The sequence below is a fragment of the Rana temporaria genome, chromosome 12, assembly GCF_905171775.1.
Source record: "Rana temporaria chromosome 12, aRanTem1.1, whole genome shotgun sequence".
NCBI classification, from domain to species: Eukaryota; Metazoa; Chordata; class Amphibia; order Anura; family Ranidae; genus Rana; species Rana temporaria.
Genome location: NC_053500.1, coordinates 134,273,844 through 134,289,409, shown reverse-complemented (window position 1 = coordinate 134,289,409; position 15,566 = coordinate 134,273,844). Strand labels below are relative to the sequence as shown.

Here is a 15,566-nt window from a genome sequence, read left to right as displayed (position 1 = left end):
GTTTTCCGCCACATGTAGCGTTTTTGCTTTTAGGCCAAAAGGTAAGATTTTGGTCTCCTCTGACCCGAGCACCTTCTTCCACATGTTTGTTCCCCACATGGCTTCTCACAAACGGGACTTCTTATGTCTTTCTTCTTGTCACTGGAGAGCACGACTAATAGTTGTCCTGTGGACAGATTCTCCCCCCTGAGCTGTGGATCTCTGCAGCTCCTCCAGAGTTCCCATGGGCCTCTTGGCTGCTTCTCTGATGAATGCTCTCCTTGCCCGGCCTGTCAGTTTAGGTGGACGGCCATGTCTTGGTAGGTTTGCGGTTGTGCCATACTCTTTCCATTTTCGGATGATGGATTGAACAGAGCTCTATGAGATGTTCAAAGCTTGGGATATTATTTATAGCCTAACCCTGCTTTAAACCTCTCCACAACTTTATCTCTGACCTGTCGGGTGTGTTCCTTGGCCTTCATGATGCTGTTTGTTCACTAAGGTTCATGACAAACCTCTGAGGGCTTCACAGAACATCTCTATTTTTTTTTTATTTATTTTTTTTGCCAGCATGTGTGGATGTTTTATTAAAAAGTTTTAGAGTTGCTAAGGTAGTGTCCCTAACACTGATATATATAAAATGTGGAGAGAATTATGCTGTCCCTAGGTAAGATTGAAGAGGACAAAAATGTGTAATCTGTGCTGTTCTATTTATACCGAGATTAAATTACACACAGGTGGACTCTATTTACTGATTAGGTGACTTCTGAAGGCAGTTGATTCCACTAGATTTCAGTTAGGGGTATCAGAGTAATGGCCCATACACACGATCCGAATATCGTACGACGGATCGTACGACTTTTTTCGCTTAATAGTCGCAAGTAAAATGAAATAGGTTATTAAAATTACGAAAATTCTCGTACGACCAAAACAAATAATCGGAAGTGATGTCATGTGTTGTAATGTATTTGTATTGTACCGTATTTTCGGATGACAATTGTACTGACTAAACGAAAATCGTATGATCTGACATCGTACGAGGAAAATTTTCGTGCATGTCCGATCGAATAATATTGGATGAACTGTCGTGATCGGCTCTCGAAAGTAGTGTACACACAAACCGAAAATCGTACGATTCTTCATCGAACGATCGTTTTCGTCCGATATCCGGATCATGTGTACGGGCCATAAAGGGGGTTGAATACAAATGCACGCCACACTTTTCGCATTTATTCCAATTTATTTTTGAGGCTTAATAAAACTCCAAACTGGAAAACGTAAGAGGTTTCAAAATCCCACTTGACAATTTCAGTTAATGGTACCTGCATTCATCTTCCCAACTGCTGCTTGCCTTTTGAATTTGATGCATTGTTGAATCCTTTCACGAGCAGCGGGTATCTTGACTCTCAGTATTTTTAAAGTGGGCTGTTTTTTTTAAAAACGATATTTGACATGAATGGGTAGGTCACGTCAGCATTACCAAAATAACTCAATATTTGTAAGCACACAGTAACTCCGTCTTGCTTATTGATAAGATGTTTCTCTGAGCTCTTTTTTTTTTGTCACTTGCAGCTGAGGCAAAGATGACGTGGCCTCTCGCTTTCATTGCACTGTGGGTGTTTGACATCATAAGAGACAGAGAAAGTCTATTATTTTCTATTAGACAAAGCTCATCAGTTTGATTATTATAATACAGGATTTATATAGCACTTACAGTTTGCACTGTGCTTTTCAAATTATAGGGAGACCATAACAGTTACAATACTATTCAAGACAAGAGGGTTAGGAGGGCTCTGCTCCTGAGAGCTTACAATCTAAAGGATCAGCAGGAAGGGAAGCCTGCTCATACATGCAATGAGCATATAGGGCTGCCACCATGTACATACAGTTTATCACATAAACATCAGGAAACAGTGGTGCTAAACTGGATATGCCCACAGCCCTTACATATTAATGAGACTTGGATAAAGGAATATTGTTAAATAGAGTCGGACTTCACCTTTTTTTTTTCTTGGTTCAAGTTTAATGTACACTTTGTACTATTTACATACCAGAAAAAATGCATGTGTATCACTGCATTGTCTTCCCTGTCTGTATAATAGCGGTCTCCAAACTGCGGGTGAGATGCTGCCCCTTGTTTACCTTTATCGGAGCCATGGGGCACTATCACTCCCACAGATATGGGGCACTATTACTCCCACAGATATGGGGCACTGTTACTCCCACAGATATGGGGCACTGTTACTCCCACAGATATGGGGCACTATTACTCCCACAGATATGGGGCACTATTACTCCCACAGATATGGGGCACTATTACTCCCACAGATATGGGGCACTATTACTCCCACAGATATGGGGCACCATTACTCCCACAGATATGGGGCACCATTACTCCCACAGATATGGGGCACCATTACTCCCACAGATATGGGGCACCATTACTCCCACAGATATGGGGCACCATTACTCCCACAGATATGGGGCACCATTACTCCCACAGATATGGGGCACTATTTTTCCCACACATATGGGGCACTATTACTCCCACTGACCGCAAGCATGAGCCACAGTTCCTTCCACCGACACCAACATGGGGCATTTTTCTTCCACTGAAACCAATGTTGGACACGTTTCCTCCTAATGGGGCATAATTCCTCCATATGATATCAATTATGGAACACTTACTCCCACTGACACAAACAATGGGGCACTATTTCTCCCACTGACACTAATGATGGGACATTATTCCTCCCAGTGATACCAATAATGGGGCACTATTCCTTCCACTGACACCAAAGATGGCAGACAATTCCTTCCACTTCTGTCTTGGAACTGACCTGAATATGACGCTTGATTCATGTGTCTGACCCTGAAATCTGAAGTGGTATTAACATCCGCATTAAAATTATAATTAAAGGCACCTTTTTTTTATTTATTTTTTTGATAAAGTAGAAAGTGATTAGAATACCTGTCAGGTTTTTATTACTGCCTATTGCCTTGTTAGGGAGATGTAATTATTTTTATTTATTAATAAAAGTCGGGATCAGCGCAGCCATGGTGCGTTGAGCCGGGATCAGCGCAGCCAGTGTGCGTTGAGCCGGGATCAGCGCAGCCAGTGTGCGTTGAGCCGGGATCAGCGCAGCCAGTGTGCGTGGAGCCGGGATCAGCGCAGCCAGTGTGCGTGGAGCCGGGATCAGCGCAGCCAGTGTGCGTTGAGTCGGGATCACCACTGGTAATCCCTATCTGTGCAAATAGCCACAACCACTGAAACCCCTGCCATTGCATTGTATGGGCTTGGGGGCAGCAGCTATTAACCAACAGCAGTCAAACCCAGCAGCAGTAATCAATAGATTCTTACCACTGGGATTCACACCATGGCTAAACACCTGGAGCCAAATGTGCCTTTATAGGGATATCAGACTGAGCCTATTGGATGGATTGTCTGCAAACCCCCCCCCCCCCCCCCAAGGATATTGTTGCAATATCACATTCTCTACCATGCACTATACCTATCCAGGAAGGTAGTGTGTGCCAGGATAGGTAATGAGGAATATTATGTAACTATTAACGTACAGATCTACTATGTCATCATGTGGTGGGGAAAGGGGCTCACAGCCTTTTGGCTCCTGGAATGAGGGCCTCTTAGTTAAATGAACCCACAAAGCTCCGCCCTCCCAGCCCCCGTTACCCTTTATATCCCCATTCCTTCTCAGACTGACACTATTAACACAGGGGCATTCTTTTCTCCCAGTAACACAAGTGCATTTGTCCTTCCAGTGACATCACTGACATTTTCGTTATTCTTTGACACTACAGATGCAGGAGCATTTATACCTTACAGTCACACTACCAGCACAGGAGCATTTTTACCTAACAGTGAATCACCAGCACAGGGGCATTTTTTCCCTCGCACTGATGCCACGGCATGACTTTCTACATCATTGTTACCCCACTTGGGGGTGTAGTTAGGCATCTTCGCCCTGGGCACCAAATGACCTTGTCCCCGGCACTGGTTATACCCTTCCCTAAAAAGTTTTGCCTTTTTAGTTCTAATTTTAATTCACTGTGGTAGCTTTGGAATCCTCAGTTACATTTCTACCAGCCAATCCTGTCTGTCAGTTTTGTGGGTCTCTTCTGAGGGATGCAGTTTCCTCCCAACGCCATAATCACTCTGGTAAGCTAATCAGCCTTGGATCCAATGGCCGTGCTGTGCATGCCCTGACGATTGTATTTTAAACTCTACTCAGGCAGAAATTGTAATGAGCAATTAATACCACTATGTCAGCACTGTATTAATAAAAATATATAACAACACTAAAACAAATTTATTTTCCAGCAACGGGGAGAAAGAGACAGCCAGACCCTGTCAGTGCTTACAAAGTTAAAGTGTGCTGCAGGTTAGTAGTTCCAATTTCCGCAGCGGGACAGCGCTGTGTGTGTTTCTTTTTTTTTTTTTTTTTTTTTTTTGACCAATTTCCACAGTGGCTGTATATTCCGGGTCTAGTGTGTTGCTCGGTGAGCTAAGTAAGCAAAGTACAGAAAATGGATAATTTTTAGTAGTAGCCTTGTCCAGATTATTTTATTTTACTTTTGAGTGATACCAAGTTTAAAGGGTAAGTCCCCCCCCACACTAAAATACCTACATCTACAGACATCCACGATCTAACACTAACCTATCTAGCCCTGTAAAGAGGAAATCAGTATACATACCTTTTTTTTAAGCTGATCCAGCCCGGTCTTCATCGGCGGAAGCTCTACTGAGGATACAGCTGAGGTGACGTCGCTCATAGACTTACTATGGGGATTCCATTGTCTGCCAACTCCTCTGCACACCCCTCCACAGTGAAGCTGCCCCTGACAGCTCAGCATGGGACTGGGTCTTCTTTACAGGGTTAGATAGGTTAGTGTTAGATTGTGGATGTCTATAGATGTAGTGATTTTAGTGTTGGGGTGGACTTATCCTTTAATGCCAGTAATGATGATGATATGCACCTGAATCTTTTTACATCATTTTGTATAATTTATTTTTCATACAGTTTGAATAATGCTTATTTTATATTGGAATATTTTATCCAGTACCTGTCTATGAAGATTCTAAATCTGCAATTGTTTAAACTGTCGTTAGCAAATTCAGCCACTGGATGGCTCTTCAGCACTACCACATTCGTTTACCTGGGTGTAGTGGAGCGGTGGGTTGGGTTCATAAAGGACACTTCTAGAGAAAGACAATTAAGATGAAACATAAACATTTTCAGCAAAATCATATTTTGGGCTTGGTTACACTGGGCATGATTTGCTAAGGCTCCGTTCACATCTAGATGTTTTTGGGCGATTTTTCTGCTCTAAGCCTCAGCGCTAAAAATACCCAACAGCACCAATCCCATTTGTTTTGAGGGCCCCTGTTCACATCTGGGTATTCTGTCGCCTTAAGCAAAACAGCCGTCGCTCAAAAAAGTACATGAGTTTCTTTTTTGGCAGATTACAGGCGTTTTACTGCTTTTCTTTGGTGACATGTCAACTTTAAAAACGCTTGTACAAAAACACCCGACAAAAGCCTGTAAAATAGCAACGCCTAGATTTGAACAGAGCCTAAAACTGGAGCACGCAAAATCTGGTACTACATGTGTGTAGTGCGGGACTTTACTTTAATGCCAGAAATATAGTAAAAAATATATTTAATACAAAAAATATGTAAATAGGTCAAGTAAAACATTCACACACTCTTTGGTATATCTTAACATACAAACTTTACAGTCACATATTCGTGTTTATTTCCCGAGGTATGCTTGATCTGGTGACGCGTTTCATGAACTTTCGCTTCTTCAAAACCATACAAGCAAATCAATATTATGTGACTCCAATAAATGTGTGTAGCTCACACTTGCATATTTGTAAGCCTTTTTGCAAATTTGTATACTCTTCGGGCTCCCCTCTGCCTCGTCGGGCTCCCCTCTGCCTCGTCGTCCTCCTCGGGCTCCCCTCTGCCTCGTCGTCCTCCTCGGGTTCCCCTCTGCCTCGTCGTCCTCCTCGGGCTCCCCTATGCCTCGTCGTCCTCCTCGGGCTCCCCTCTGCCTCGTCGTCCTCCTCGGGCTCCCCTCTGCCTCCCCTCTGCCTCGTCGTCCTCCTCGGGCTCCCCTCTGCCTCGTCGTCCTCCTCGGGCTCCCCTCTGCCTCGTCGTCCTCCTCGGGCTCCCCTCTGCCTCGTCGTCCTCCTCGGGCTCCCCTCTGCCTCGTCGTCCTCCTCGGGCTCCCCTCTGCCTCGTCGTCCTCCTCGGGCTCCCCTCTGCCTCGTCGTCCTCCTCGGGCTCCCCTCTGCCTCGTCGTCCTCCTCGGGCTCCCCTCTGCCTCGTCGTCCTCCTCGGGCTCCCCTCTGCCTCGTCGTCCTCCTCGGGCTCCCCTCTGCCTCGTCGTCCTCCTCGGGCTCCCCTCTGCCTCGTCGTCCTCCTCGGGCTCCCCTCTGCCTCGTCGTCCTCCTCGGGCTCCCCTCTGCCTCGTCGTCCTCCTCGGGCTCCCCTCTGCCTCGTCGTCCTCCTCGGGCTCCCCTCTGCCTCGTCGTCCTCCTCGGGCTCCCCTCTGCCTCGTCGTCCTCCTCGGGCTCCCCTCTGCCTCGTCGTCCTCCTCGGGCTCCCCTCTGTTTCGTCGTCCTCCTTCCCTCTGTTTCGTCGTCCTCCTCCCCTCTGTTTCGTCGTCCTCCTCCCCTCTGTTTCGTCGTCCTCCTCCCCTCTGTTTCGTCGTCCTCCTCCCCTCTGTTTCGTCGTCCTCCTCCCCTCTGTTTCGTCGTCCTCCTCCCCTCTGTTTCGTCGTCCTCCTCCCCTCTGTTTCGTCGTCCTCCTCCCCTCTGTTTCGTCGTCCTCCTCCCCTCTGTTTCGTCGTCGTCCTCCCCTCTGTTTCGTCGTCCTCCTCCCCTCTGCCTCGTCGTCCTCTTCCCCTCTGCCTCGTCCTCCTTCTCGGGCTCCCCGGGTCTCCCCCTCTGCGTGATCCTCTGTGTGATTCCCCGTCCCCCGTCATAGATCATTCAGGATGGAGAGCGGAGGAAGGAGCCGGTAAATCTGTCATATACTGGTGGACTGTGACGTCACCACTGTGACATCTTGCACCATCTGATGCTAGGGCTGTCCCTGGGTGCACTACTGCAGCAGAGGGCTGATAAGGGAGCCTGGCACAGTGAGCTGGAGAGGGAGGGGCTATCAGGAGACACTGTCACTTTGCCTTGAATTACCAGGTGACAGTGCCTTTGAGATCTAGTATTCTCTCAGGGAGTGCATTGTTTCCAATGAGAGAGCTGCCTCATAAACTTGCATTGTTAGATTGAGCAGTAAAGAAAAATCATGCTATAAAGTATAATAATGTATATGACTGCCCTCATGGGCATATGGAACTGAAAGCTATAGATAACTATTTACATTGATATGATTGTGTATTCCAAGGTGATTTATTTTAAGGTCTAAAGACCCTACATCCCCTCTAATGCTGTTTTCTGGTTCCAGGCCTGGCAGAATTGGCTGCACGTAAATACAAACAGGCAGCGAAATGCTTCTTGCTGGCATCGTTTGACCACTGCGACTTTCCAGAGGTAAGTTTCTAATCAGTCTGACCAATGTACCCAAAGACGAGCGGAATCCCCCTTGTAGTGATCGCACTTTCTTCTGCCTCTCCACAGTTGCTTTCCTGCAATAATGTCGCTGTATATGGAGGACTTTGTGCACTGGCCACTTTTGATCGCCAAGAACTTCAGAAAAATGTAATCTCTAGCAGGTTAGTTGTTGTGGCACTTCTTCTCAGTCACTGGTTTTGGAATGGTTTGTTGGTACCTCCAGTCAGCTACTTAAAGCGGGAGTTCAACCAATTCCTTTTTTTTTTTTTTTTTTTTCCCCTTAGCTTCCTGCTCGTTTTGTCTAGGGGAATTGGCTATTTGTTTTAAAATATGATCAGTACTTACCCGTTTTCGAGATGCATCTTCTTCCGTCGCTTCCGGGTATGGGTCTTCGGGAGCGGGCGTTCCTTCTTGATCGAGAGGCTTCCGACGGTCGCATCCATCGCGTCACTCGTAGCCGAAAGAAGCCGAACGTCGGTGCGGCTCTATACTGCGCCTGCGCACCGACGTTCGGCTTCTTTCGGAAAATCGTGACGCGATGGATGCGACCGTCGGAAGCCTCTCGGAAGACTGTCAATCGAGAAGGAACGCCCATTCCCGCAGCCCATACCCGGAAGCAACGGAGAGGATGCATCTCGTTAACAGTAAGTACTGCTCATATTTTAAAACAAATAGCCGATTCCCCTAGACAAAACAAGCATACATCTAAGGGGAAAAAGTGCCCTCTAAGGGTGAACCCCCGCTTTAAAAACAGGGGTCTGTCAGCTACAGCCCAAGCCAACAGCTCAGCCCTCCAGTTTTTCACCAAGGCATTGTCTTAGTGCGAGGGTCAGCAAGCCATCGAACGGTCGACCACGGCAAGCTGACAGGTGGATTGTGACCACAGGTCTGCCCCCCCCCCATCAAGCCTCAGCCCTTCCCATTCACTGGAGAGCGGGAGGCAGCATAGTGCTGGATGGAGGGCAGGAGCTGCCTCGGTAATTGGTTGCTGGGTAGTCCTGGCAACCAATCACCAGCTTGTTATGCAATTTTCACCCCGTAAGCCCCTGCACTATGTTGTCTCCTGATCTCTGCTCTGCTGTACACACGCGGGCAGGTAGGACACAGCACTGTGTATGTGGGGGGGGGGGGGGGGTGATGTGAATAGGACAGAGGAGACATCGTTGTTGGAGGGTGAACGAAGACACTACAGTGAGGAGGGGGGGATTGTGATGAGAAATTGACAGAGGACACTGCTTGGGGGGGGTGCAGAGGAAAACTGCCTTTTGGGGGGGGGGGGGGGTTGGAGGGCACTTCAGTGGGGGGAGGGGTTTTGAAGGGGAGCAGAGAACACTATTTTTGGGGGGGGGACGCTACTGTGCGTGGACGGAGGTAGAGAATACGGCTATGGGGTTCAAAGAACACTACAGTAGGTAGAGGGGTGTTATTTGAAGGGTGCAGAGGACACTGTGTTTGGGGGGGGGGGGGGGTACAGAACAATAAGTCTGTCTTTTTATTGGGAGCTTGGTAGGTTTTTTTTTTTTTAGGGTGCCGTCTAGTAGCCCCCCAGAATTTCAGATTTGCAATACATTGTATTTAAAACCATGTTTTGTTTTGTCTTGGTACAACTGCACAATCTGCCAGCTGAAGTTCTAAAGCAAATAAACAACATGTTCAAAGCCGTATTAAACCTGAATTGCAAAGATTAATATATTGCATCTTGCCGATCATTAGATGTGGTGGCTGCATTAGTTTTTATTTTTTAGGCCCCCCCCCCTCTGTTTTCACCCGCTGAGCTTGCCAATAACACACTTCCTGTATTAGAGCGCCCCCCACTCTGGATGAAGGAGCACAGGGGGCACCTTTGGACAACAGCATTGTTAGTCTAGGCCCTAGATCAGGGATCACCAAATGGCGGTCCGGGTGAGAGAGTGATTGGGGCCAAACCGCGGGCTACCATTTGGTGGTCGCTGCTATTTAGGAGCCTATTCTTCTCTCAGCTGTCACACTTTGATCTTCGCAGAGCTGAAAGCAGGAGGCGGGACAGTTCTGGAGGGAGGGCGGGAGCTGCCCCGAGGTAAACAAGCCAGTGATTGGTTGCAAAGATGAAGGGCGGTCCAAGCAACCAATCGCCAGCTTGCAGCTTCCGTACTCCATTCAGATCTGCTGTGCTTCTTGTCCTCCCATCTGTGTAAGGTAGGGGAGATGTAATGTGGGAAGGGGGAGAGGTGCTGAGTACTGCAATGAAGAGGCTGATTACTGTAATATGTGTTTTATTTTGTTGGTTATTGTGTTCCAGGTGAAAAAGGTCCGATAAGGACCCATTACCATTATTTTAGAGTCGTATCGAGTTTTGGTTGTTCACCATGCATGCGCTTGCAGTGATGGGATAGCTGAATGTGGGTGGACATTCTATTGTATGGGTATAAAACTCTTCTTTTTTTTTTTTTATCTCCTTCAGTTCTTTCAAGCTGTTTCTGGAGTTGGAGCCTCAAGTCCGTGATATCATCTTTAAATTCTATGAATCCAAGTACGCCTCCTGTCTAAAAATGCTGGATGAGATGAAGGTAATTGTGTAGGTTCCAGCTCATGGAGACTTGGCTTGTGTCTGCTGATGGTTGTCCCGAGCTTTGCCTTGTCTGTAGTTGGTCGTTCGTTTGTTCTGCAAGACAGGATGTTTTTCAAACTCTAAGGCTTCGTACACACGACCAAGTTTCGGCAAAAACCAGCAAGAAACTTGGTGGGAGATTTTTTTTTTGCCGAGGAAACCGGTCGTGTACATTTTCATAGAGGAACTCGACGAGCCAAAAAGAGAGCAAGTTCTCTTTTTCCTCGACGGGAATGGAGAAAATTGGCTCGCCGAGTTCCTCGACAGCCTAACAAGGAACTCGACGAGCAAAACGATGTGTTTCGCCCGTTGAGTTCCTCGGTCGTGTGTGCGAGGCTTAAGATTGCGGCGGCCAAATCAGACACTGACATTTTTGCGGGAACCAATGACACTAATACAGTGATCAGTGCTAAAAATATGCACTGTCACTGTACTAATGACACTGGCAGAGAAGGGGTTAACATCAGGGGCAATCAAAGTGTTAACTGTGTGCTTGGCTAGTTCTGGACATGTACTTTTAGTGTACTCCAGTTCTTCTGCACATGTACTTTTAAGTGTATTGTGTTGGGAGGTGCTTTTACTAGGGCAAGGCATAGATCCATGTCCCTGCTTTGCAGGAACACAGGATCAATGCCTTCTCTACTGACAGAACGGCAATCTGCCTTGTGTACATATGCAAATTCCATTCTGCCTGTGTCCTGAACGATAAGTGGGTACCGGCAGACAGAGTACACAGTACCCGCTGATCGGCTCCGGCTGTGTAAAATCACAAAGGGAGCGAGCTGCCGGCCTGCATGCATTCGCACCCACTACCCGGAAGTGCAGGATCGTGCGCGCGCATGTGTATATGTATGTATGTATGTATGTATATATATATATATATATATGTGTGTGTGTGTGTGTGTGTATATATATATATATATATATATATATATATATATATATATACACACACACACACACACACACACACACACACACACACACACACACACACACACACACACACAGTGTGTGTGTGTGTATATATATATATATATATATATATATATATATATATATAATTTTTTTTTATTATTATAATAAATATATATATATATATTTTTTATTATTATAATAAATAAATATATATAATTATTATTAATTAATTTTATATATATATATATATATATATATATATATATATATATATTTATTATTATAATAATAACACAGGATTTATATAAAAGGGAGACAATGCAGTTATAATACAATAAAATACAAGAGGATTAAGAGGACCCTGCTCAGAAGAGCTTACAATCTAATAGGGTGGGGCAGGTGGTACAAAAGGTTGTAACTGTGGGGAATGACCTGATGGAAGTGGTAAAAGATTAGTTGGAGACGTGATAGGCTTCCCTGAAGAGATGAGTTTTCAGAGATCGCCTGAAGGTAGCAAGAGTAGGGGATAGCCTGAACAGGTTGAGGTAGTGAGTTCCAGAGGATCGGAGAGGCTCTGGAGAAATCCTGGAGACGAGCATGGGAGGAAGAGTCGAGAGAGCTTGACAGTAGGAGGTCTTGAGAAGAGCGGAGAGGACGATTTGGGATATGTTTCGAGACAAGATTGGTGATGTAACTCGGGGCAGAGTTGTGGATGGCTTTGTAAGTTGTAGTTAGTATTTTGAATTTATTTCGCTGGGTGATAGGGAGCCAGTGTAGGGATTGGAGGAGAGGGTTGGCAGACACTGAGCGGTTGGCAAGGTGGATAAGTGTGGCAGCAACACTCATGATAGACTGAAGAGGGGATAGATAGCCTATGGAGAGACAGGCCAATGAGAAGGGAGTTGCAATAGTCAAGGTGAGAGATAACAAAGGAGTGAATGAGGAGCTTGGTGGTTTCATTTGTTAAAAAGGGGTGAATTTTAGAGATGTTACAGAGGTGAATTCTACAAACTTTTGACAACGATTGGACCTGAGGCTGAAATGACAAGTCAGAGTCATGGATTACACCTAGTACCCTGGCATTAGGGGAGGGACTGATGGTTGCATTGTTGATTTTTTATACCGTATATACTCGAGTATAAGCCAAGTTTTTCAGCACTTTTTTTTTTGCTGAATGAGTCACCTTTTTGCGCCTGATCCCGGACTTTGGGGGCCCGGTACCGGCCAGACACCAAACTTGGCACACATGTAGCCAAGTGTGCAAAGTTTGTTGTCTGGGGGACCTACGGCCGGGGAGCACCGATTTTTCAAATCCGGGCACCCCTTCCATAGACTCCCATGTTAAACGGTCATTTCTCTGGTGACTTTGGGGACCCGATACCAGCCAGACCTTGGCACACATGTAGCCACATTTCTCCTCTACAAGTGTGCAAAGTTTGGTGTCTGGGGGACCTACGGCTGGGGAGCACCGATTTTTTTTTTTTTTTTTTTTTTTTTTTTTTTTTTCCAAAGTTGGGCACCCCTTCCATAGACTCCCATGTTAAACGTCAGTCTAGTCATGGGCACAGTGAGGCATGCACATGGACACAGTGAGGCATGCAGATGGACACCCTAGGCTTATACTCGAGTCAATACGTTTTCCCATTTTGTTGTGGTAAAATTATTTGCCTCGGCTTATATTCGGGTCGGCTTATACTCAAGTATGTACGGTGTGTGTGTGTGTGTGTGTGTGTGTGTATATATATATATATATATATATATATATATATATATATTAGGGCTGCGGAAATTAACGATTAATTGGTCGATTAATCGTTAATTTCTTTGGTCGATTAAAATTATTTTGATCGATTGACGATCCGCGGAGTGAGCTCCGCGGTCTCGCCCATAGGAAAGGCCGCGGCTTCGGCCTAGCTCCGGAGCCGCGGCGCGCTGACGTCATCATCACCTGCCCGCCTGCTTGCATCTTCTTCCCTTGCGCACGTGTGTCCATCAGCTACTCTGCAGATGGGTCTGCCTGCCTGATAGTCAGGTAAGAAAGGACAACCATCTGTGTGTGGTAACATTATGGGGCAGATGTATATATTCCTGGAGTATGGGGACAGATGTGTATATTAAAGCATGGGGGCAGATGCTGTAATGTACACATCTGCCCCCATGCTGTAATGTACACATCTGCCCCCATACTGCAAGAATATACACATCTGCCCCCATGCTGTAATGTAAACATCTGCCCCCATGCTGTAATGTACACATCTGCCCCCATGCTGTAATATACACATCTGCCCCCATGCTGTAATGTACACATCTGCCCCCATGCTGTAATGTAAACATCTGACCCCATGCTGTAATGTACACATCTGCCCCCATGCTGTAATATACACATCTGCCCCCATACTGCAAGAATATACACATCTGCCCCCATGCTGTAATGTACACATGGGGGCAGATGTGTATATTCTTGCAGTATGGGAGGCAGATGTGTATATTAAAGCATGGGGGCAGATGTGTATATTACAGCATGGAGGCAGATGCTGTAATGTACACATCTGCCCCCATGCTGTAATGTACACATCTGCCCCATGCTGTAATGTACACATCTGCCCCCATGCTGTAATATACACATTTGCCCCCATACTGCTGTAATGTACACATCTGCCCCCATGCTGTAATGTACACATCTGCCCCCATGCTGTAATGTACACATCTGCCCCCATGCTGTAATGTACACATCTGACCCCATGCTGTAATATACACATCTGCCCCCATACTGCAAGAATATACACATCTGCCCCCATGCTGTAATGTACACATCTGCCCCCATGCTGTAATGTACACATCTGCCCCCATGCTGTAATGTACACATCTGCCCCCATGCTGTAATGTACACATCTGACCCCATGCTGTAATGTACACATCTGCCCCCATGCTGTAATGTACACATCTGACCCCATGCTGCAAGAATATACACATATGCCCCCATGCTGTAATGTACACATCTGACCCCATGCTGCAAGAATATACACATCTGCCCCCATGCTGTAATGTACACATGGGGGCAGATGTGTATATTCTTGCAGTATGGGGGCAGATGTGTATATTACAGCATGGGGGCAGATGTGTATATTACAGCATGGGGGCAGATGTGTATATTACAGCATGGGGGCAGATGCTGTAATATACACATCTGCCCCCATACTGCAAGAATATACACATCTGCCCCCATACTGCCCCCACCACATTTACCAGTGGCTAATGCAGAGTTGCAATGCAAGGAGATCAGCTAAAAGTAGTTGTATCTGTATGTGCGTTAATTAATCGAAATTAGTCGATTAATCGATTAAAAAAAAAAACGATTAATCGAACACAAAAATTTTAATCAGTCACAGCCCTAATATATATATATATATATATATATATATAATAGATACCTGATCCTGCACAGCGCGGCCGCCCTGTAGCAGTAAAGCAAGGGGTTAATTGAACTTTTAATTTTTTATATTTTTGGGAGGGGGCGGCAGAGTTTATAATTTGTGTTTTGTGCTCTTGTAAAATGCATATGGTAAATATTTATGGTATGTGAGAAAAATTGAATCAAGATAGAGTAAACCGAAAACATAAAAAATTCACATATCTTTTTGGACAAGTTTTATTAACCACTTCCATACCGGGGGGCACTTACGTACCTTCCCGCCCAAGCCAATTTTCAGCTTTCAGCACTGTCGCACTTTGAATGGCAATTGCGCGGTCATGCTACATTGTACCCAAACAAAATTGGCGTCCTTTTTTCCCCACAAATAGAGCTTTCTTTTGGTGGTATTTGATCACCTCTGCGATTTTTTTTTTTTTTGCGCAACAACTAAAAAAAGACTAAAAATTTTGAAAAAAAATTACGTTTTTATTTTTTTCTGTAAATTTTTTTTGTAAATAAGTAAGTTTTCTCTTTCAATTACGGGCACTGATATGGCGGCACTGATGAGATGGCACTGATGGACATCGATGAGGTAGTACTGACGGGCACAGATAAGGTGGCACTGATTGGCGGCGCTGGTATGCGGCACTGATGGGCACACATGGGCGGCACACATGGGCGGCACTGATGGGCACTCATGGGCGGCACTGATGGGCACTCATGGGAGGCACTGGGCACTCATAGGCGGCACAGATGGGCACTCATGGGTGGCACTTATGGGTGGCACTGATGGATACTTATGGGTGGCACAGATGGGCACTGGGCATGGATGGACACTGTGGGGTGGCACTGATGGACACTGTGGGGTGGCACTGATGGACACTGTGGGGCGGCACCTATGTTGCCAGTCAGTGCCCATTTTTGGGCACTGATTGGCATCTTTTATTTTTTTTTATGTTTTTTTTTTTTTATCTTTTTTTTTTTTTTTTTTTTTTTTTTTTAGCATTTTTTTTTTAGCATTTTTTATTTTTTTTTTGGTGGTATTTTTTTCAGCTTGCCCTTCCCTGGTGGTCC

The 15,566-nt window shown here is 45.8% G+C and overlaps 1 protein-coding gene across 3 annotated transcripts in view; it reads left to right on the top strand.

The window, feature by feature from the left end:
* Positions 1–15,566, top strand: part of GPS1 (G protein pathway suppressor 1) — a 42,975-nt gene that overhangs the window by 18,585 nt on the left and 8,824 nt on the right. For all 3 annotated transcript variants that reach the window (XM_040330790.1, XM_040330789.1, XM_040330788.1), the window contains 4 exons: positions 4,319–4,379; positions 7,469–7,554; positions 7,642–7,736; positions 10,016–10,121. In XM_040330790.1, coding sequence (XP_040186724.1) covers positions 4,319–4,379; positions 7,469–7,554; positions 7,642–7,736; positions 10,016–10,121 — 348 coding nt within the window. The remainder of the gene's footprint in view (positions 1–4,318; positions 4,380–7,468; positions 7,555–7,641; positions 7,737–10,015; positions 10,122–15,566) is intronic.